Source organism: Vigna unguiculata, chromosome 8, assembly GCF_004118075.2.
Source record: "Vigna unguiculata cultivar IT97K-499-35 chromosome 8, ASM411807v1, whole genome shotgun sequence".
Lineage (NCBI taxonomy): Eukaryota > Viridiplantae > Streptophyta > Magnoliopsida > Fabales > Fabaceae > Vigna > Vigna unguiculata.
The window spans coordinates 17,852,410-17,877,463 of NC_040286.1; the positions used below are offsets into that span (position 1 = coordinate 17,852,410).

General features: G+C 36.8%; 3 protein-coding genes across 3 annotated transcripts; 1 reads left to right on the forward strand and 2 right to left on the reverse strand.

Moving 5' to 3' along the window:
* Positions 1–9,137: 9,137 nt before the first annotated feature.
* On the forward strand, positions 9,138–10,406 carry LOC114193124 (26S proteasome non-ATPase regulatory subunit 11 homolog). The gene has a single exon (XM_028082827.1). It carries the CDS (start codon positions 9,138–9,140, stop codon positions 10,404–10,406), a length of 1,269 nt encoding a protein of 422 aa, XP_027938628.1.
* Positions 10,407–11,056: 650 nt separating this feature from the next.
* On the reverse strand, positions 11,057–19,687 carry LOC114194953. Its single transcript, XM_028085354.1, has 2 exons — positions 19,300–19,687; positions 11,057–11,118 (listed from the first exon to the last, which is right to left on the reverse strand). The coding sequence occupies exons 1-2, from the start codon at positions 19,685–19,687 to the stop codon at positions 11,057–11,059; spliced, it is 450 nt and encodes a 149-aa protein (XP_027941155.1).
* A 1,430-nt stretch (positions 19,688–21,117) lies between these two features.
* LOC114194954 (uncharacterized mitochondrial protein AtMg00860-like) lies at positions 21,118–22,059 on the reverse strand. The gene is made up of 3 exons (XM_028085355.1): positions 21,940–22,059; positions 21,734–21,828; positions 21,118–21,580 (listed from the first exon to the last, which is right to left on the reverse strand). The coding sequence occupies exons 1-3, from the start codon at positions 22,057–22,059 to the stop codon at positions 21,118–21,120; spliced, it is 678 nt and encodes a 225-aa protein (XP_027941156.1).
* Positions 22,060–25,054: the final 2,995 nt, after the last annotated feature.

Below are 25,054 nucleotides of genomic sequence, written 5' to 3' on the forward strand. Positions count from 1 at the left end.
GTGCAATGTGTCATCTATGTGCAAAATAGATGTCCACATGCTAAGCTGAACGAGAAAACACCGCAAGAAGTCTGGAGCGGAAGAAAGCCGAGTGTGTCTCACCTCAAAGTGTTTGGTAGCATTGCTTATGGTCATGTTCCTGCTCAACAAAGGACCAAACTTGAAGATCAGAGCAAGAAGTACGTGTTTATTGGGTACGATGAAAAAACCAAGGCGTATAGGTTGTTCAACCCAATAACAAAGAAGGTGATTATGAGCCGAGATGTTCAAGTTGATGAAGAGAGCGAGTGGAAGTGGAACAACTCGAAGAAGGAGTCTAGAAGCTTGGAAGTACATACACCACCAGTTGTGAGAGATCATGAGACTTCTGATGAAGAAGATGAACCTCTACAACCTAGAGCACGAAGCTTGTAAGACATATACAACTCGACTGATGAAGTACATGTTGTATGTTTCTTGGCAGATTCAGAAGACTTGAACTTTGAAGAGGCCGTGCAGAAGGAGAAGTGGCAAATTGCAATGAATGAAGAGATCGGAGCAATCGAACGCAACAACATGTGGGAGCTAACCGATTTGCCCAAAGGAGCTCGACCTATTGGCGTAAAGTGGGTGTACAAGAAGAAAACAAACGCTGAAGGAGAAGTTGAGCGATACAAAGCTCGACTCGTAGTGAAGGGGTACAAACAGAAGGAAGGAATAAACCATGATGAAGTATTCGCTCCAGTGACGAGGATGGAAACAATCAGGTTGCTGATTTCCTTAGCAGCTCAACACAGATGGACAATCTTGCAGATGGATGTGAAGTCAACATTTCTGAATGGAGTCTTGGTGGAGGAAGTATATGTTGCACAACCACTTGGATACATGTGAAGAGGCGAAGAGAAGAAAGTGTTGAGATTGAAGAAGGCACTTTATGGCTTGAAGCAAGCTCCACGAGCATGGAATGAAAGAATCGACACTTACTTCAAGAAGAATGGGTATGAGCAGTGCCCTTATGAACATGCTTTTTACATAAAGAAGAAAGGAGAATATGTGATGTTCATTGCCCTCTATGTCGATGATCTTATCTTCACGGGGAATAATGCTGAGCTAATTGAAGCATTTAAAGAAGTGATGAAGAAGGAGTTTGAGATGACCGACTTAGGTCTTATGAAGTATTTCCTTGGTTTGGAAGTCATTCAAGGGAAGGACGGTATCTTTGTGTCGCAGGAAAGGTATGCTGGGGATGTTTTAAAGAAGTTCAAGATGACGAGTTGCAACCCGGTTTCCACCGCTATGGAATCGGGCACAAAACTTTCTAAGTATGCAAATGGAGACTGAGTTGATGCGAGCAAATACCGAAGTCTGATTGGAAGTCTCAGGTATCTTACAAATACCAGACCAGATTTAATGCTGAGTGTTGGAATAACAAGTCGATATATGGAGGAACCAAGGTATACTCATTGGAAGGCCCTAAAGAGAATTTTAAGGTATGTGAGAGGAACTGTGTCACTTGGTCTGATGTATACTAGGACGGATGATTACCGACTAGTTGGCTACTCAGACAATGATTGGTGTGGAGATGTTGATGACCGGAAAAGCACGTCTGGATATGTATTCTTCATGGGGAGCACGGCGTTCACCTGGCTTTCAAAGAAATAGCCCATTGTAACATTGTCAACATGTGAAGCAGAGTACGTTGCAGCATCCTATAGTGTCTGCCATGCAGTTTGGCTTAGAAACCTTCTAAGCAAACTGGAATTGAAGCAAGAAAAGGGGACTGTGATCCGAGTTGATAACAAGTCGGCCATTGAATTGGCAAAGAACCCGATCAATCATGAGAGAAGCAAGCACATTGATGTTCGATTTCACTTCATCCGAGAACAAGTGAAAGAAGGAAATGTAGAGTTGGAGCATGTTGAAAGTCGAGCACAAGCTGCAGATATGTTTACAAAGCCCCTGCCATCCTCTCTGTTTGAGAACAACAAGATGATACTTGGAATGAAGGATAAGAAGAAAATTTAAGTTTACAGGGGGATTTTGTTAGGTAAACTTAAATGTGGGTAGTTGGAAGTTGTTGTATTAATTGTCTAGGAGATTGCAAAAGGGTGAGAGTGAGTCTAGCTATGATTAAGCATGCAATATAGTTCATTAATTGTGAGTTAGGTAGTAGTTATATTTAATGAATGTAGTTGAAGGGTCATGTCCAAAGTCCTATAAAAGGACCATGTAGTGCTTCATTTCAATACACAACAAATATGAATACAAAGAGTGTTTATTTAGAGAGACTTGTTTGTCAACATATGTTATGTATATGCAAGGATTCCAACATATTCATTGCAACTCCTTCTTCTACTCATCATATTTAACATCCAAAAAGGTTCATAATTATGTAGACTCTGATGATATTTTTAGATTGCAGTAAGTAGGTAGACAAAGATAATATAAAGGAGTGTGAAATTTTGTTTTATGGTATATGCCGTTTTGTGAAAAGAGAGAACTAATACAAAGTTGCAGTAGTGGGTGGGTAATATATGTCTTTATTAATTCATAAAATATATACCGAAAAAACTAATTGACCACCAACAACTTCATTTTTTAAGGAGACCAAGATTAACACATTCAAAGAATAAAACTTGTTCAACTTAAAAAAAATAGGAAACTAACTTGTACTTATTCAAACATAAATAAATAATAATAAAATAAAAACAACTGTCCTAAACAACTAACATACACGTTTTATAGATTGCAAAACACCAAGTTTCATTCTCTAAAGAAAAATAACTTGATATTGAAATGTTTAATTTTCCATAGAATACATAATTATGAAAAATAGCTATTGCAACTTGAGTGTCAACAAAGATCTTAATGCCATCCTTCTGCTTAAGCTTAAAATCACTCAATATATTCCTAAGCCATAAGGCTTGATTGACAACAATAGTTGCAACAATAAACTCTACTTCAGTAGTAGATTAAGTTATTGTTTCTTGTTTCTTTAAACTCCATAAAAAAAACTCCATGTTCAAGACTAAAACAATATCCTGAGGTTCTTTTCATGTCATCATTGTACTTTGCCTATTCATAATTACAGATATTGAAAGCGGCTTGGAAGAGAATGGTATCTCAACAAAGTTAATCATATTGGAAGCGGTCAGGAATAGAATGATATCTCATACGATACTGCATATAGGAAGAAAAGTATATGCATTCTGTTTTGACCCAAGCACCTAGTGACCTAAACTGCATTAACCAGTAAACAACATGAACTAAGGTCCAGCTCTGCACCCTTACTTGTGATTATATTCATTCCAAATTGTGCCATGACCAAGTAGATAAGGAATGTATACCAGAGCATGCTACATAAAACATTGAGGACAAACAATAAGGCAACTATTTACATTACAAACTTGGATAGTCATTGCCAAACTTGTTAGCATTACACTTTTGTTCCATACTAAAAGGGTAAACCTAAAAATTAGTAAGGGTGAAAAAAAAATCAAATTTTGAGATCCAATCTATAATAATTTAAATCTATATTGCTTCCCATCTATTTAAATGTATTTTGTCAAACCCTATTTTTTTTTCTGCCATAATTTTAAAGGGATGCCCCTAATCTAATGGGCCTAAGGGCTGGCTCATAGGGTGGCAAGGCCCCTAAAGCAGCCAAGGCCCCTCATTCTACACTCACTTGCCAAAATCATTGCTATCGCTCTTCCCTTTTCTCTCCATAGAAGCTCTTGTAGGGTTTGGGTCTTACCCTTCTTTGCGTTAACTCAACCCCATTCTTTAATCCATGTAAGTTGATATGAAATACAAATATATATTCACTGTTTGGGAAGGATGAGTTGGTATGGATTCAACATTTGGTTATGAATGAGAATGGGTTGTAAAGGTTGGCATGAGATATTGTGTATGGTAAACATTACTTGATTGATTGAACATGATTAATCCGTCGAAAACTGGTTTCAAAATTCCATACAAACATTACCGATGGATGAATTCGTCGAAAATTGGTTTCAAAATTCCATACAGACATTATCGACGGATAAATCCATCGGTAATGATAATCATGGGTGTCCATCAGTAATTCCGTCGGAAAATGGCAATTATCAATGGATATATATCCGTCGGTATTAATCCGTCGCTAAATATGATATTTCTTGTAGTGATTGGTCTGTGGTCAGTGCGTAACTCCTTGAAATCTCTGGTGGGATTTCAGGGTCATGCTTCAGTGGTCGGGACGTAATTCCATGGCCCCTGTTAGGGGGTGTCCATGGTGGTGCCCCATCTATATAATTTAGTAAGGATTCAAGGTAAGGATTAGGGATGGCAACGGGGCGGGGCGGGCACGGGTTTCGCTATCCCATACCCATCCCCGTAAAAAAAATTCATCCCCATCCCCATACCCAAACCCAACGGGTATTAAACTTTTGACCCATCCCCATCCCCACTGGGTAACGGGTATAATCTCGTACCCGTACCCATACCCATTTTCTTACTACTTCAATATTAATTTTAATTAATTTTTATAAAATAATAAAAATTTTATGATAAAGGAAACATAATATTATCAAATATTCAATATTAGAATGATGATTGTTTCTTCCATATCAAATACTTTAAAATAAATTATAATTGTTTACATTTTATACAATAATACCAAATAAAATTTCATGAGAGTTAAAACAATTATTAAATTTGCAAATATTAATGAAACATAATTGATAAAATTTTAAAATATTTTTTAAAAAATATAAAAGAAAAACAAATATTCAAATTAAAATATATTTTAAATGTTTGTTTACTTCAATCTTTTAAATTCTAATAAATCTTTTTTTATACACTAATAAAAGTTATAATACATCATTTGATCAAAATGATACAAAGAACATAATTGATATTTTAAATGTTTGTTTACTTCAATCTTTTAAATTCTAATAAATATCTTTTTATACACTAATAAAAGTTATAATACATCATTTGATCAAAATGATACAAAGAACAAATAATAATCATAATAAAAGTTTAAAATAAATTATAATTGTTTACATTTTAAATTATAATACCAAATAAAGTTTCATGAGAACCAACACATTTATTAAATTTACAAACATTAATGAAACCTAGTTGATAATATTTAAAAATATTTTTTAAAAAGTATAAGTGAAAAACAAATACTCAAATTAAAATATATTTTAAATGTTTGTTTATTTCAATCTTTTAAATTGTAATGAATATCTTTTTTATATACTAATAAAAGTTATAATACATCATTTGATCAAAATGATACAAAGAACAAATAATAATCATAATAAAAGTTTAAAATAAATTATAATTATTTACATTTTAGATTATAATACCAAATAAAATTTCATGAGAACCAACACATTTATTAAATTTGCAAACATTAATGAAACCTAGTTGATGAAATTTAAAAATACTTTTAAAAAAATATAAAAGGAAACAAATATTCAAATTAAAATATATTTTAAATGTTTGTTTACTTCAATATTTTAAATTCTAATGAATCTCTTTTTTATACACTAATAAAAGTTATAATACATTACTTAATCAAAATGATACAAAGAACAAATAATAATCATAATAATACAATTTTAAAATAGATCTTGTATCTTTTGAACTTCAATTATGTTGGATGGTGATAAAAAAATATTAATGACAATTACATTAAATTTTTATATTGTAGTAAATAAAAGTTATTTATATAATTATAGTGAAAAAATTATAGTATGATTGATAATGAGTTAAAAAATAAAAAATAATTAAATAAAATATATCGAAATAGTATTATACATAATGAAAATAAACAAGAAATAAAAATATTAAAAAATTAACAAATGTTTACAAACAATTTGAGAGACTATTGAAAGAAATCGCACAAAAGAAAACAAATGTACAATTAAGGGTATGATAAGTTGAAAAATATCTTACAGATCTAAGAAAACTTTTCAAATATCAACATATATACTGAGTAGTTGAGAAATAAAAAAAAATGTTTTAGTGAAATAAAAAAGTTATTCAAATGAAACAAAAACTAATAATAAGAATAATAAGTAAATGATTTTTTTTATATTACCTAGTAAACGAAATGTTTGTGCTATTAAATACTTAAATTGAGAGTATTAAACATTTTCATGTGAAAGAAAAATATACATTAAATAAAAATATTAAAAAATAATAGAAATATTCAAATGTGAGACATAAAATTTTTTAATTAACATACATATTTTGAACATAATTACATAAAGATTATGATAAGATGAAAAATATAATTGAAATGTAAATGAGTTTCATGACAACCCAAATAATTAGAATAAATAAAAAATAATATATATATATGTGGTTATTTAATTAAGGGTTAAATATGTTTTTGGTCCCTCAAGTTTCAGCGAAATTTGGAATTAGTCCCTCATCAAAACTTTTGACCAATTTAGTCCTCCATCTTTCAAAATGCATGAATTTAGTCCTTTTAACCAAATTTTGTTAAGTTTATCTGACATTTCAAGCGCATTTCATGATAGTATTTAAGTTAACATTGAAGCAAAAATGTGTCAAACAGTATAAATAATTTAAATACTATCATGAAATGCGCTTGAAATGTCAGATAAACTTAACAAAATTTGGTTAAAAGGACTAAATTCACGCATTTTGGAAGATGAAGGACTAAATTGGTCAAAAGTTTTGATGAGGGACTAAACCCAAATTTCACTCAAACTTGAGGGACCAAAAACATATTTAACCCTTTAATTAATTAGGAATATTTTAATAATTTAAACGGGGACGGGTAATATGGCGGGGATATGTACATCCACATACCCATCCCCATACCCAATTGAACAAATCAGGGATTCCCCATACCCATACCCATATCCAGTCAATGCGGGGGTTCCCCGTCAAAACGGGGACGGGTTCGGGCAATACCTACGGGGACGGGTTTATTTGCCATCTCTAGTAAGGATTGCATCCTGACACTCTAAGGAGTCAGCTAGTCTCACTTAGAGCGGACTGACTCCTGTGGTGAGAGTAGCAGGAGGCCTGAAATTCATTAAGGGTTAACCTTGTGTGTGAGGTAATTGATTCATTGTAACACTTGTAACACTCCAGGACTTTGTTTCTAATACTACTCCGCGTGACATTCCTTTAATTAGCGTTATTAATTAAATGGGGTGTTACATATTTATTCCAAACCCTAATCCATATTTTTTGGGTATTAAATCCAATCCACTTAATTGGATTTAGTTTGGATTTAATTAGATCAAGGTGTGTCCTAGTTGAGCCAAGCTGGGTGAGGTATATTGATGAGTCATTATTTCCCTTATTCTATTGTCTTTTTGTGGTCATCAGGATGGTTGTTTAATGCTTAATTATCTATTGTTAGTGCATTTTCATCAATTGGGCTTCATTGGGCCATTATTACGAATGTCGATTAATTTGACATTAATTGGTCTAATTTTTGTTTTTAATTTTTCTTAGGCATTTTGTGAAGCAGTTTGAGGTGAAGAGAGAGTTGTCACGTCATTCCCGTATAATTGTTATGTCTATGCCATGTCAATTAGCTTTTCCATTTCAAACTATCTTTATTAATAACAATTTTAAAGAAAAATCTTTGATCTATTTCAAAAAGATTAACAAAAAAGTACTAAATTGTATGAATTTTTACAAATTATGACTAAATTGTATCAATTTGAACAAATTGAAACTAAAAAAATTAAAAGACGAACTAAACTTCTTTTTTGACAAAAACAAAGATCAAATAAGTAATTAAATAATTTTTTATTCTTCTACAAGTATGTACAAGTATGTGCAAGAATAAATAATGATACATTATATGTTCGGATTATAAAGTTTGTTAAGTAAAATTATTTATTTTGAAACCACTTTTACCAACATAATTTAACAGGATCTAAAATTCAATTATTTTAATTTATGATTACCTCATCCTTTCGTAAATTATTTTAATTAATAATTCTATTCTTTATTTTATAGTCATATCATCTTCAATTACTTATAAAGATTAAAAGACCCTAAAATCGGAGAGAATGATACCTATAACATATGTTCACCAAGTTAGTGTCTATTTTTAAGAATTTTATTTATAATAAATGTTATAAAGATAATTTATTTTTATAGCAATTTATAATAACTATTTTGATGTACATCAATTCTTCCAAAGTTAATTTTTATTAATATATTTTATTTTATTTTTTCTCTTAAGTTCTATAAATATTTTAAAGTTCAATTACTTCAATTTTTATTATTTTATTCTTTTATAAATATTTTTTTATAAATTTAATTAACTATTTTCAATAAAAAATTATGTGATAAAATTATATATTTTATAGATATTTTTCATTAATATATATATATATATATATATATATATATATATATATTTATGAATTATAATAAAATTCTATTAATTTTTACCACGAGAAAAAAAAAACGATCATGATTAGTTTAAATGTTTTTTTTAAGTAACCTTTGATGAAGAGGTCTTTCTCCAAGTATCATCTTTTATGCGTTCAAACAAGAGAAATTGCTCACCTTTAAGCTTTTTAAATTTCTAAATATGTGAAAGTATATGACATATCATTGGCAGTTCTTTAGAAAGATTGAGTAACAAGTAACCGCAATATTTCTTTTCTCCGTCTCCGCGTCTCAGCACCGAACCTTGCGGTTGCGGTTGCGGGTCATCGGTAAGGACTCGTTCTCTTTCAATTCGGAGTATGTTTCTGACATACTTAATTCTCTTGTTTGGGTTCATTTCGTTTCTTTTTGTTTCCACTCGTAATAATCCAACCAACTTTTGCATCACATGCTATCCATATCACTGTACCCAAATCATAATTCAAATGGTTTTAGTTTCCTCTCAAACAAATGTGTGATCGCCACTCAGAAATGTGAAAAGTCTTTAGAACTTTAGATTGCACTAGCAAACCTTAATGTCTTCTTTGCAATCTGTCTTTTTATTTTCTTGAGGGTAACTATGTACTGGCTTTGCTATGGTTGATTTTGTGGTGGGAAGTCTTTTTCGGTCATAATAATTTTCACTCAAGAATGTATACTGGTGCAAAGGTCGTTAACTTTCAGGTTTTGATCGTTTTTACCAAATATGTTTCTCTTTGCAAGCAGCAACCATGGATTCTTATTTTCCAGCCACAGTGGAGTCAATTATTCTGGCAGAGGAAACCCAAGACCCATATGAGAAAATATCCATTCTTTGTCGGGTACTTCGTGATCCTTCTTCTACCTCGTTTACTTTGAGCATCAAAGAGGTAGCCATCGTACACCTCATTGAGCAGTTCACGGAAGAGAATAGGGCAGTGGATCTGCGCAGCCTTCTTACTCATTTGAGGTTCTTCTTTTCCTTGATTCCAACGGAACAAACGGCAAAAGTTATGAGGAGAGTAATTGATTCTGTTGGTGAAATACCAGGGAGTTCTGATCTACAAATTACAATCTGTAAAGATATGGTGCAATGGGCTCGTGCTGAAAGGCGTAGATTTCTGAGGCTGCGACTTGAGAGAAGACTCGCAGCACTACTTGAGGAAAATAAGGAATATTCCGAAGCTTTGGCTCTCCTCAATAGTGGCCTGATCAAAGAGCTTACAAGAATAGATGACAAGAATCTACTTGTGGAAATACACTTGCTTGAAAGCAAGCTACACTTTTCCTTGAGAAGCCTTCCAAAGGGAAAAGCCGCCATAAAAGCTGCAAGAACAGCTGCAGATGCTATTAATGTTCCTCTAGCTCAACAAGGTGCCATAGATTTACAGAGTGGGATTCTTTATGCGGAGGAGAAGGATTACAATACTGCATACAGTTATTTCCGTGAAGCTTTTGGGCATTTCTGTTCTATTGCCGAGAAAGAAGACCCCAGGGTGGTACTTAGCCTGAAATACATGATGTTGTGTAAGATCATGGTGGATCAAGCTCAACTTGTGCCCAAACTTATATCATTTGGAGCTACTTGTGTTACAACCGACTTGGCTGCCATGAGAATCGTAGCTGACGCTGTTTGCAGGCGATCTCTGCAATTATTCCAAATCGTTTTGCGAAATTACAAGCCTAAGTTTGAGGGAGACGCAAATATCTTCAGACACCTTTCATCCCTGGATGGTGTTATTCTGGAATACAAGCTTCGCAGATTGGTTGAACCTTTCTCAAGGGTAGAGATTGTACACGTTTCTGAACTAATTGGGCTTCCTGTTGATGATGTGGAGCGAAAGTTGTATCAGATGATTTTGGACAAGAAGTTGGGCGGGAAATTGGATCAATCTGGATGCCTTGTGATATTTGATGATCCCGAAACAGATGCCTTATACACTTCAACCTTCCAAACCATTTCTAATATTGAGAAGGTCGTGGACAGTCTTTATGCCAGGTCTGCCAAGATAATTGCATAAGCTCTTTATCCCTCACTTTATTTGGACTGCAGTGATACTTACTTTCCTTACCTTCACTTTACAATTAGTACGATATCATTTTTTTTCTCGAATTTGTTGGACTCAAAACAGTTTGTGGCTGTTGAGTCCATTCATCTCCAAACTACTTGGGGAGCTGTACTATTGTAATGTAATAAATGTTTTTAAGAACATTTTGAAGGGCCAGCCATAGTATTCAATAATGTTATAATTATATTAATAGTTACACTACAAGAATGTAGGCTTTTTTCGTGAGCCAAAAACGGACAACACTAGTACAAAACCGACGAAAAAAGGATGATCGCGTCAGTCAAGCGATGACAACATGGACCATGCCTATTTCTGGATGCAAAGCTCATTTGCGTTGACTAAATGGGAACAAACATTTGATGCTTGTTTATCGTCGGTTCAACCGACGAAAACACATAAAAAATATAATAATAAATTTGTATGCGTGGGTAAACCCCACGAACACCTGAAAATTTTTCAAAATTTTGTGTGGGCTAAGCCCACGAATGATTCTCTGTGCATAGGCCAAGCTCACGAATGATTGAAATAAAATATCTAAAACAAAGGGATTTGCGTGAGTTTAGCCGACACAAACAAGTTTTTCTATAATTGTTGGCGTGAGCTTAGCCCACACAAATCTTTGTTTCCAGGCACATCGCAAAATCTGCATCAATAATACCAAAACCTGCATCCAGACACATTTCAAGCAATCCACAAATTCAGGATATCATTTGATTCATTTAGAAGCAAAATTTGAAACACAAAATTAAGTAAATTGTGACTTTAATTATATCAAATTACAGTCGCACAAAAATCTACAAGTCTAAAATTCAAAGAAGACAAATCCACTTAAAAAGCTTATTCTAAAAACCTAATTTGTATCTTAACCAAAATATTACTCAATCAATAGGCATTCAATCAACAATGTAGTAATGTTCAATCAATAGGAGTACAATCACTAACTTGGATGCTTCAAAAATCTGCTACGTTCGAACGAAAATCCCTAAATCGCGTTTATGAAAATACCCTTCGTGGCAAAGAAGAGAGTTGTTGGTTGTGTTGCTAAAGAGAAGTTGCAAGGTGAAGGAAGCTCATCGGCGCACCCTCTCTCGCCCAAGCCTCCATGCTCGTCATGACATTCGCCTTGCGAGAGCAACTCGCGTCGTCACAGAACCTCGCCTCCTCGCAGCACGTGGAGTCTTCGAAGAACTAGCCTCATTGAAGTATTGTTCTTGTCGCCCACTTGCCTCGATGAAGTTTCGCCACTCATGAAAGAAAACGCATGCCACATAGAATGAGGGAAACATCGAGGCGGACTCGAGGGAAGGGGAAAGCTAAAGGGGGAAAAGTGAGATCTAATGTTTTCCCCCTATAATTTAACCTAAAGTTTAATTTTTTTTATCTCAGTAGTGTGTGTGTGGGCCAGCCGACGCAAACAATTGAATTTGTTATGCGTGGGCCATCTGACGCAATTGATTGGTTGATTTGTGCCGACCAAACCGACGAGAATCTAAAATTAATTATTTTTTCATTTTTACGAATAGATAATTTTTGTTTCTAAATAACTTTTTGGTTATCGTCGGTTTTGCATGGATCTGGCCGACGTATTTTGAGTCCTACACTAATCTGACGCCATAATTTTGACGCTAAAATCGTGCATTCTTGTAGTGTTAGATAAATAATCAAGGACATTAAAATCTTATATAGAAATATAACACATTAATAATATAAACTTTCTCGTATCCATTGTGGTATCTCCAAAGATCCTTAATTCATATAGCACTTTAGTAAATGTTTTCAATAATTTCACGTCATATCATTCAATACACGATCATAGTTACCATCATTTCATGCCATTACAAGAAAATCGTAAATTACCGAAAGATATATACCGACGGATGTTATTCCATCGGTTTTTTAGATTTATCAACGGATTCACGGACAAATTTATCGACGGATATAGTTAAATAATTTACAGACGAACACATTTATTGATATTTCAAATTTTCAGACGGATATAGTTGAATAATTTATCGATGGATTATATCCGTCGGTAAAGTCCTCAATGAAATTAGAATTGAATTTCACTTTCCCCTACCCCCAATTTCAATATTGTCCCACATTTCATTTTGCCTGTCGTCGTCCTCCCTCGATCTCACTGTCTTTGGCCGCTAATGGTAAGTCGTTGTCTCACCGGTCATTTTTGTTCTGTAGTTTATTTCTCCATTTGTTGTCACTCTGGTTGGATTATGTTTTCCATGCCAGTAGTCGCGTGTATTGAAGCAACGTTAATGGGAGGTGTCTACGAGAGAGCTTAGTCATTGCTAGGTGTGTCCATTTTCCCCTTTCTCTCGCCAGCCCTAATTAAGTCCTAATTAACTATTTTTGGTTGGATGATGTTGTTTGATTAGGAATTTCGTGTAGTTTTGGACTAAATGTGTTATTCTTGATTTCGTGTAGTTTTGTTTTTGATTATTCACAACACTTTATACCTGTTGTTGTTTTGTATGAAGTGGTTGCGTGAATATAATATGCACGACATATTTGGATTCCTAAAACAGATTTATGCATCCGTTTGGAAACTACCATCCCATTCCTACCATTCCTGCTTCATTTTGTCCTCCTAACCTAGAACCTTCGTTGCTATGCACAATAGAAATAAACAAGTACTAAAAAAGGCAGCAGTTACATGTTTCCTTTAATCTTGAATCATATGAATTTTATATCAATCACACATGAATTTTTATTGATGTCAAACACTCCTTTTGTCACTCTCTTAGATACCTTGCTCAGACTTGAATCATTAGGTTTTGCTTCCAATTTCGTATTTTCTCCACTTTCACAATCAATCTAAGAGGAAGGATCTATTACAACACAAGCCTCAGCTACTTTCCCACTAATCAAATTTCTTGAACTATATAACTTGTTCTTTTATCAACCCCATGTAATGTATCATTAATTTCTTGAGTGCCACCCAGGTTCTGATCATTATTTTCTTGAAGCCCCTATTTTAGTTCTACATTCAAACCAAGACCATTACACATCTCTTCTATAGTCCTATCTTCCCCACTTACGCTAACTCTTTCACCCAAGTTATGCCCACCTCCTACATCAATTGCATTTTCTTCAACTGATAATAATAAATATAATATTTAGTCACTTTATATTACATCTTATAGATACATATTATAATGATGATGTAAAATTACAAAAATAGCACTATTACTTTAAGAAACATGCAAAACCTAGTTCTTAAAAATATGGATTTAGACTCAATTTAGTCCAACCTCCATATTCTTCCCTTCATTTTGATCATATTACTAGTTAATCTAATATGACAGAACAAGTTGATGCACATAACTTATGCATCATGTTTAATCAATCAATGCTATCATTCTCATTGCTTGTTTCATGTGTTGCCCATGTAAATCAATAGTTATCACGTTTTGTATAACCTTGTTTCTGCATATATCACTAACAACAACTTAATACATCACTAATAGTAGCTTATACAACTATCTATAAAACCCTACCAATATTAAGTTAGGCATAGGAATCAAAATGGGCATTGATGGAATTAAATAGAACCTAACCAATGCTTGCTTTATTTTGAGCTGGCGAAAAAAAAATAATCTAACTAAATTAGGTTACTGCAACAAACAAATGAAAGAAAATAAGTAGTGCTTTGGAGGATTCCATAGAAGCATTGGCTTAATCTAAATTGTAGAATAAAAGGGGTGTGTAGGTTATACATCATCTTAGCAATTGCAAAAAATACATATGCTTCTCAATCATTTCTCTTACAACAAATAAAAAAGTATTTTCATACATCATCTTAACACTTGCCCCAGTCCAAATCCTATGAGAACTAAAGTTTGGATTTAATTCTAAAACCTAGACTAAAATTCCAATAAAATAGCATAATTAAGCTAAATTGATGAAACTAACCTAAATTGATTCTTAAACTAAATCTAGGCTGAGAACTCACAATTAACAACTTAAAATCACTTTATTTCTAGTGTTTTTGCTGCATAAGATTGGTTAACATATTGAATTCGTGATTTCATTACATTTGATCAGTTCTGCATTTGCATTTAAGTAAGTTTTATGATTTTAAATGTGATCCAATCATTGATACTGCACAATCTTCATCTTCAGTTCTCATATGACTTTTGTCAAACACTTAGTATACATTATGTTTTCACCATGGCATTTTATCAAAGAAATTTCATTTTCACATTTATACACACTATTTTAGGTAACTCTAGGGATTCGAACTTGTCTTATTCATATTTCCTTAATGTTTTACATAATCATTGATCATTCTAAATCCTTCTAACTTCATTATCACATTAATTTGACCATTTCATTCACATTTTATACTATAACATGTTGTTGCAGTTTTGAACATTCCCTTTTATCATTTTTTTTATCACTTTGCATGAGTTTTTTTACATCCTTTTATCCTATTTAACATTTTCCCCCATAGTCTTCTTAGTTTTTGTGGTAAATTAAGCAACAAAATAGCTACTAATAACTTAAGTTTCCTAGGATTGACACTTCAGTTGTCCCTATGCTACATTTTAGGAGCAACTTATATTGACTAGAGCCTTATGCTACACTTAAGATATCTTACTTAATAAGTGAGATATATCCCCACAATGACATGATTTTAACAAATACAGGAGGGACATGTGTCTCACCAAATTTCAATTCTCCCTTTTACATTCTAATTTGAGGCGTTTATTGTTTTATAGAACATGCGCAAAGCTCCTTTGAATTGTGCTTGGATGTATGATCATTGTTATAGTGGAAAAAGAGGATTGAAGGAGTCTTTTGTGATAGGCGCTAAAGAGTTTGTCTGAACAATAAGACAGTCTAAATATTTTGAACTTGAAGGTGAGATTTGATGCCCTTGCATTAAGTGTGACTATACAAGGATTTTGACAAATTAGATTGTCAAAGTTCACCTTTATAAAAAAGGGTTCATACAAAATTACTGGATTTGAACATTACAAGATGAAGATATGCCACATGTTGATTTACATGAAGGTGATAATTCTATACTTAGAGATGATGTACGTACTGTTGAAATGGAGCAATTGTGTGCCATGGAAGAGATGGTGAATAATGCTTTGTGTCAATTTGAATTAGCCCAACAACCCAACGACACTAACTTAGAAGAGTGTCCTAATGAATCCACCTAAAGGTTTTATAATTTGATGGTGGAGGCAAATCAACCTTTATTTGAAGGGGCAACAGACTCTAAATGCTCAGTATGTGTTAGACTTCTGTCTTATAAGTCTAATTGGAATATTCCCAACTAATGCTTAGATGCTTTCACGAAACTTTTGTTAGATCTTACAACATAAAATATGAGTTTGCCAAAAAGTTATTATGACGCTAAGCAGTTAGTATCAAAGATGGGATTGAAGGCTAAGAAGATTGATTGTTGTGTGTGAGGTTGTATGCACTTTTATGACAATGATAGTGGAAAAAAAGATGCAACATTGCTTGAATGTAAATTTGGTCACAAACCAAGATATTGCCCTATTCATCAAGGATCAAGGCGCAAACTCCGCCACATATGACTTGGCATCATGAAAACCAAAGCCAAGGAATGTTACGTCACCCATTTGATGGTGAAGCCTGGAAACACTTTGATCGTAAATCCAACCTTTACGTCTGATCCACGCAATGTGCGACTTGGTCTATGTTCAAATGGATTTAACCCATACATTCAGGCTTCATCTACACCATATTCTTATTGGCCCATGATTTTTACTCCAATACAATCTTCCTCTTGAAAAGTCCATGTCAAAACGTTATATGTTTTTGAGTTGTCTTCTACTAGGGCCATCCACTCCAAAAGCCTCTATTGATGTTTAATTAGTGTAACATCCCGATCGGATATTACTAATTTAAATAATTAAAATAGGGATATAAGTATAAAATCGCATTTATGATAATTCCTTTTCCGAAAACGCGGGAAAATTTAAAACTTTTATTTCAACGTGCCAAACTAAAATAAACTCACGGCGTTCAAGGATTACAACTACAAAATGTTTATAAAACTAATACAAATAATTCAAAATCTGCCCATAGAAAACCAATGAAAATCCCCAAGTGTTTCCCACTCTGTCTCTACGCATCCACCTGCTCACCTGCATCAATCCCTGCTCCCATGTAATAAGTTACACGATCATCGCCAAATACACACAAATAGGTGAGCTCATATAAATAAACAAATAAAACGTTACATTAAGTAAAGCATCTCAAAACTATAAAACGTGTTAGCGAATTTCCCTTTTTCTCAGTTCCTCGGCTTTCAACTCTTTCGTTAGACGTCTATTGATTCTACACCCTTTGGTGAGTTTATTGATCGATCTTTACTGCACGAGTGTGTACTCGCCCCTCCGACTACAGGCCACCACTTGATAGTCCACACGCGGGAATAAATTTGCCACGGCCTCGCACCATGACACCAAGTGGAGTTTCCTAAAACGAACAAGAGTCTATAGTTGTTCCTAGACTACCAAACTCAATTAGATGCACTGAATAGGGCAATCATCTGAAACCTCGCCGTACGAGCCACAATCTCGCACACTCCACTGGACTTCCTAAACCACCAGGCTACAACCTAGAGTGGTCACGTGTTACCCCAATACAAGATACGCTCGTAACTGGGCTCCCAACCAAAGCATCGCATCATGAACATCACCTAAAGTTGTGTAGATATCCTCCTCACGAACTAACTTTGCACCAAAACCGCCTGGCGCGCCTCTCGCGTCGCTAGGCGGAACCTGGTTCCAGATCGTATGGCGGACATCTCACACCACCAAGCGCAACGCATGTAACATCCCGTCAGTATATTACGGATTTTAATAATAAATAAAGATTTAATAAACATTTTCATTTAATAAAACCTCATTTCCCAAAACGCGGGAAATTTAAAACTTTTATTAAATCTATGACAAGTCCAAAATTCCATAATGTATAAAACTAAAAAATAATATAAAACAACCATAGTGTTTTAAACTGGGATAATAACCAAAATGTCTCATGAGAGTTTACAATTTATTTCCAAATATAATAAATAAAAAGACTCCCATGCTATCCCCGCTCCGTGGCTAAGTCTCACCAGCACCACCTACATCAACATCATCTGCTCACGTGTACCGCACATGATCATCGCCAAACACAAGCAGATAGGGTGAGCTTAACAGAATAAGCATACAAAACACATTCATGTACATATATATGAGTGACTTATATATTCCATGCAACATGCCAAACAAAATCCCTCTATCGATTTCATCTTCCTTGGCCACAATCAGGTCATTTGTGTTCTACCTCTTTTAGTGATTACCTCAAGGTAACTTGTTGCCATACCTATTGGCCACAATCGATAAAACACGTGCGGGAAACCATTGCCACAGATCAAACACCGCACTACCAAGTGGAGTTCCCAAATACGAACATAGTTCGCAACGTCCTAAGACTACCAAACTCGTCAGTTAACTACTAAGGAGGGCAATCTCTCTAGACCCATCCGTACTAGCCACAACCAGCACACTCACACCGACAACATTTGCCAACTCGAGCTCAACTCAAGGGTTCCTCGTGTTCATCTACCATCTCGAGATCAACTCGAGGGATGCCATTCCAAGCTCAACTCGAGGAATGCTACGTGGTTAACCCCTATCCCGAGCTCAACTCAAGGGATACGTTCCGAGCTCAACTCAAGGAACCCAACAATCCCACCTTTGAAGCATCACCAAAAGCCTTGTAGACGACGGCTGCAGAATCCAACATTTAAGACTACAACATCCAAAACGCCTAGCGAGGGACACGTACCGCTAAGCGCTACTAGCTTCCAGACCGCCTAGCGAGGGACACGTACCGCCAGGCATCAAGCACCTCAGAAATCTCGAATGCTGCAGATACCGCCTGGCGGAACCACCCTTATCGCCAAGTGCATAAGATCCAGGTGCCCACTGATATTGCAGTTATCGCCTGGCGAGAAGCTCTTTATCGCCAGGCGCCATGTGTGAACGTTGCTCTCTAGACCATCGATACTGCCTGGCGGCTGAACCCAGCCGCCAGGCACCATACCAGTACAACGTGTTGTACTAATTTTTCTACACTCCAACTATTTTGTAAACCTTTATTATACCGTCGCATACCTCCAAAATATAATTTCTCCTATCAGTCATCGCTTCACCCCCTAATCTTACTCTTAAGTGGTGCTTCTATACTATTATACCCATGTTTGTTTAACTTAATATCAGTCCCCCTCAATAATCTCACAACTCCTGCATCTCATACTAGCCTATGACTAGTGTCACTATTACCTATTAGTATCATACTTAATCCAATCATAACCACACAACCGTCAGAAATGATGCCTTGTAATATACTACGTGATCCTTATGTACATGATATCAGTTCCTCCAAGTCAACCATTCTAGCCTCTAGCTAGGTTTATGAACAATAGCTAACTAACGTCTGTCATACCCCAATGTCAAGTCAATACTAAACCATCAGGCCAATTCATATTTCTTGCTAACTAATATAATTCAAGTATTATATCATTTCAACATGCTCGAACATATTATTAAAACAATAATAATTACATAACACATAAATGGCATACATAGGACTTGAACCCAAGTCCTCTCACACAATGAAAGTACTCTCAACCACTTGAGCTAGCACTTTTCCACGTCATACCAATCAGAATTTAATGTTATAAATGTTCTTCCTACCCGCATTTATTAATTATTTATTTATTTAATTAATTAAGTTCTATGGGTCTTACATTCCCCCACCTTGAAAGTTTTCATCCACGAAAAAGAGAACTTACCAGGGAAAAGGTGAGGATAAGATTTCCTCATGAGATCCTCCATCTCCCACGTCATCTCCTGGGTTGTTTCATCCCAGAGAACTTTCATCGTTCTAATCTCCTTCCCTCTTAGCTGTTTGACTTGAGAATCCAAGATTCTCACTGGTCCAACTCCAATCGTCATGTCTTCCCGCACCTGCACATCATCCTCCTCTAGCACATGAGTAGGATCCACTATGTACTTCCTCAACTGCGACACGTGGAAGACATTATGTAGGTTTGCCAATTGTGGTGGCAAGGGAATTTCGTACGCTGCAGGTCCAATCCTCCTCGTGATCTGGTATGGGTCGATGAATCGAGGAGTCAACTTCCTCGACTTGAGTGCTCTCCCAATACCTGTTGTAGGCATCACTTTGAGAAATATGTGATCACCTACCTCAAACTCAAGCGACCTCCTCCTCTTATCTGCATAGGATTTCTGCCTGCTCTAAGTTGCATGCATCCGATCCTATATCACTCTCACCTTCCCAGTAGTCTGCTGTAAGAACTTTGGCCCAAGGACCATTGACTCTCCATCTTGCTGCCAACACAAAGGTGTCCTGCATCTCCTACCATACAAATCCTCGTATGGCACCATTCTAATACTGGAATGATAGCTATTATTATAAGTAAATTCCACCAATGGCAGCATATCACTCCGAGTACCCAAGTAATCTAAAATACAAGTCCTCAACAGATCCTCCAACGACTGTATAGTTCTCTCAAACTGCCCATCGGTCTGAGGGTGATACATTGAGCTCATTCTCAGTTGAGTGCTTAAAGCCTTTTGGAATGACTGTCAGAATCTCGACGTGAACCTCGGATCTCTATCTGACACAATACTCGCTGGCACACCATGAAGTCTGACGATCTCTCTGACATATAACTCTGCCAGCTTGTCCAGAGACATCTTCTGATTTTTGGGTAAGAAGTGTGCACACTTCCTCAGCCTGTCTACAATCACCAAGATCGAGTCATGTCCTCTCACTGACCTCGGTAGATGTGTAACAAAGTCCTTGGGAATATTGTCCCATTTCCACTGAGGAATGTCCAGAGGCTCTAATGTGCCACCCGACCTCTTTTCTTACATACCATGCATGAAGCTACATAATCTGCCACATCTGTCTTCATACCTGTCCACCAAAAGGTCGCTTTCAAGTCCTTATACATCTTAGTCATACTTGGATGTATGCTAAGACGACTCTTATGCCCTTCCTCTAAGAGCATCTTCCTCAACACAAGGCTCCCAGGTATGCAAACCCTCTCTCTGAATCGTAGGATTCCATCCTTACCCATCCTATAGTCTTTTCTCTTATTAGTGCCCAACTCATGAATAATCAGTTGTAACTCCTGATCCTTACCATGTTCTGCCCTCACCTCGTCTAGGAACTCGTTGGTGATTCTCAACATGCTACACCGCATGTGATCTGCCCCCACATCTAACCCTAGATTCATGTCTCGCAGCTTCTCTATCAGCTCCAACTCCTTAATCATCATGGCCGCCACATGGGCTCTCTTCCTGCTCAGGGCGTCTGCTACAACATTAGCTTTACCAGGATGGTATAACAGCTCAAAGTCGTAATCCTTCAGGTATTCCATCCAGCGCCTCTGCCTCATATTTAGCTCCTTCTGAATAATTAAGTATTTTAAACTTTTGTGGTCGCTTAATACCCGGAACTGTGCTCTATACAAATAATGCCTCCAGGTTTTGAGGGCAAATACTACGGTCGCCAATTCCAAATCATGCGTCGGGTAATTTTTCTCATGCACCTTCAACTGTCTCGATGCATATACCACAGGTCATTTATCTTGCATCAGCACACAACCAAGTCCCTGATATGGGGCATCACAGTACACCTCAAACATTTTCACGATATTAGGAATAGCCAACACTGGTGCGGTAGTCAATCTCCTTTTCATATCCTCAAAGCAGGCCTCACACTCATCTGTCCACGAGAAAGGCTGGTCCTTTTTGGTGAGCTGTGTCAGTGGACTCACCATCTTGGAGAAACCCTCCACGAATCCCCTGTAGTATCCTGCTAAACCTAGAAAGCTCCACACTTCAGTAATTTTTTGTGGCCTCTCCCACTTCACCACTATCTCAATCTTACCCAGATCTACAACTATCCCTTGGGCCGATATCACATGCCCCAAGAATTGCACGTTCTTCAGCCAGAACTCGCATTTTGATAACTTCTCATCTAGTTGATGCTCTTTGAGAATTCCCAACACCACTCTTAGATGCTTTGCATGCTCCTCCTGACTATCAGAATATATCAGTATGTCATCAATAAATACGACAACAAAATGATCCAAGTACGGTCAAAATATCCTGTTCATGTAATCCATGAATATAGAAGGAGCATTCGTCACCCCGAACGACATCACCACATACTAATAATGGTCGTAGCACGACCTGAAAGCCATCTTCTGCACATCCTCCAGCTTGACCAAAATCTGATGATATCCAGACTTCAAGTCAATCTTAGAGAACACTACGGCTCCCCTCAGCTGATCCAACATATCATCAATCCTCGGTAGTGGATACTTATTCTTTATGGTCAGCTTATTCAACTAACGGTAATCGACACACAACCTCGAACTATCATCCTTTTTCTTTACCAAGAGTACAGGTGCTCCCCAAGGTGATGCACATGGTCGGATGAACTTCTTCTCAAGCAAGTCTTCTATTTGCTTTTTCAACTCAGCCAACTCTGCTGGTGCCATCCGATATGGTGCCATGGATACTGGGCCGGCTCCAGGGATTAGATTAATGGTGAAATCCACATCCCTACTCGGAGGCAACTCTGGTATCTCGTCTGGAAACACATCTGCATACTCCTTAACTACTAGAATCAGACTAATGTGCTTTATAGTGCTCTTCTTTTCTATCTAAGCCACTACCATAAAATAAGTGGCCCTAGCTTCCACTTCATTTATCGCCCTCAAAGCTGAGATCAACTCTAAACCAACTGTCTTGGGGAATACCATGCTACGTCGTCCGCAACCAATGACAATATGATTGACCAACAACTAGTCCATCCCCAGAATTATGTCAAGACCTTCCATCGGCGAGCAGATGAGATTCATCGTGAACTTGCATCCTGCCACCTTCATAGGGCACCCCACACACAGAAGTGGTGGATACCTCGCCAGATGTTGGTGTAGCAACTATCAGCTCACACCCCAACTCTCGTATCATAAGCCCGAGCCTCCTCACACATTCATTAGACACGAATGAATGGGTGGCTCCTGAGTCAAACAACACCAAAACATCGTGACCAAATAACACATAAGAAAGCTACACCAAGTTACCTGACTGAGTAGCCTCGGTGGTCGTTAGGGCAAACAAACCCCCAGTGCTTTGGGTCTATCGCTAATTGGTTTCATGGCTGGCGCACATCCAGCGGGTTTCTTGTTGGGGCAATGGTGGGCATAATGCCCAGTCTGGTCACAAATGTAGCACTTGCCAGTGCTAGAGCCTCTTCCCGAGCTACCAGAGAATTTTGGGCAATCCCTCCTTAGATGTTCTCCACCATAGTTGAAGCATTGTAGTTTTCTGGACGGTGCTTGTGGTCTGCTGTATGATTTCTTCTGTGATCTAGCATCAGAAACAACTTTCTACTGTCTAGCCACCCAGGTAGGTCCCGTCTCGAGTTGCTCAACTGTTTTGGCCTGCTCGACCAAAAGTGGAAACTCTCTGATCCTGAGGGGTACTAAGAATCTGCGTAGCTCGTATTTCAGCCCCCCCTCAAACTTTCTGCACCTCCACTCCTTTATGACCTCTAGCGAGTAGAATCGTGCCAGGTACTCGAATATTTCGATGTAAGCCTACTCGGTCATGGTTCCTTGCTGAAGTGTCAGGAACTCGGCCTCCCGTTCGTGCCTCGCACTATCTGGGAAATATTTCTCCAGGAACCACGTCCTGAAGGCAACCCAAGTCACCTCCTCATCACGGGTTTGCATCAATCGCTACATCCCCTGCCACCAGTACTCTGCGTCTGCCACCAGAAGAAAGGTGACAAACGACAATCTTTGGGCATCTGTGCACTCCAACACTCTACAAATATTCTCGCACTCTCGCAGCCAAGCATCGGCCTCATCTGGAGTGGCCTTGCTAGAGAATTTGGCTGGCCTATGCTTCATAAGGTCCTCCATAGAGATTGGGTGGCGTTGGGTGCAACTATGGCCCTGGGTGGCGCTACTATAGGTTGCATCGCGTCCACCATGCGATGAATCGCCTGAGCTATGTCGTCAGCTCCAGCAGTGTTCCTTTTCCTCCTATTAGCCATAGCTTGTGCACGCCACATATTTCAGTTGTACATCACACACAACTCAAATTACGATTTCACATTCGAAACTATTAAAATAATACAAGCAATTAGTCACGCTAGCGTAACACGATGAGCTCACTCCCCTTAGACCCCAAAAATCATTTTGAAAACAAAGCTCTGATACCCAATGTAACATCCCGTCAGGATATTATGGATTTTAATAATAAATAAAGAATTAATAAACATTTTCATTTAAAAAAACCTCATTTCCCAAAACGTGAAAAATTTAAAACTTATATTAAATCTATGACAAGTCCAAAATTCCATAATGTATAAAACTCAAAAATAATATAAAACAGCCATAGTGTTTTAAACTAGGTTAATAGCCAAAATGTCTCATGAGAGTTTACAATTTATTTCCAAATATAATAAATAAAAAGACTCTCATGTTATCTCCGCTCCGTGGCTAAGTCTCACCAACACCACCTGCATCAACATCATTTGCTCACGTGTATCGCGCACACGATCATCGCCAAACACAAGTAGATAGGGTGAGCTTAACAGAATAAGCATACAAAACACATTCATATACATATATATGAGTCACTTATATATTTCATGCAACATGCCAAACAAAATCCCTCTATTGATTTCATCTTCCCTGGCCATAACCAGGTCATTTGTGTTCTACCTCTTTTAGTGATTACCTCAAGGTGACTTGCTGCCATACCTATCGGCCACAACCGATAGAGCACGTCCGGGAAACCATTGCCACGGATCAAACAGTGCAACGCCATATGGAGTTCCCAAATACAAACATAGTTCACAACGTAGTAAGACTACCAAACTCGTCAGTTAACTACCTTTACCGCCAGACACACAAGTTCTAGGTGCCTACTGATATTGCGGCTATCGCCTGGTGAGAAGCTCTCTGCCGCTAGGAGCCATGTGTGAACGCTGCTCTCTGGACCATCGATACTGCCTGGTGGCTGAACCCCACTGCTAGGCGCCATACTAGTACAACGTGTTGTACTAATTTTTCTACACTCCAACTATTTTGTAAACCTCTATTATATCGTCGCATACCTCCAAAATATAATTTCTCCTATCAGTCATTGCTTCACCCCCTAATCTTACTCTTAAGCGGTGCTTCTATCCCACTATACCAATGTTTTTTTACTTAATATCAGTCCCCCTCAATAATCTCACAACTCCTGCATCTCATACTAGCTTGTGACTAGTGTCACTATTAACTGTTAGTATCATACTTAATCCAATCATACCCACACAATAGTCAGAAATGATGCCTTGTAATATACTATGTGATCCTTATGCACATGTTATCAGTTCCTCCAAGTCAACCATTCTAGCCTCTAGCTAGGTTAATGAACAATACCTAACTAACCTTTGTCATACCTTATATTCAGTCCCAACATAACCTATTCACAAATTCTCACCCCACT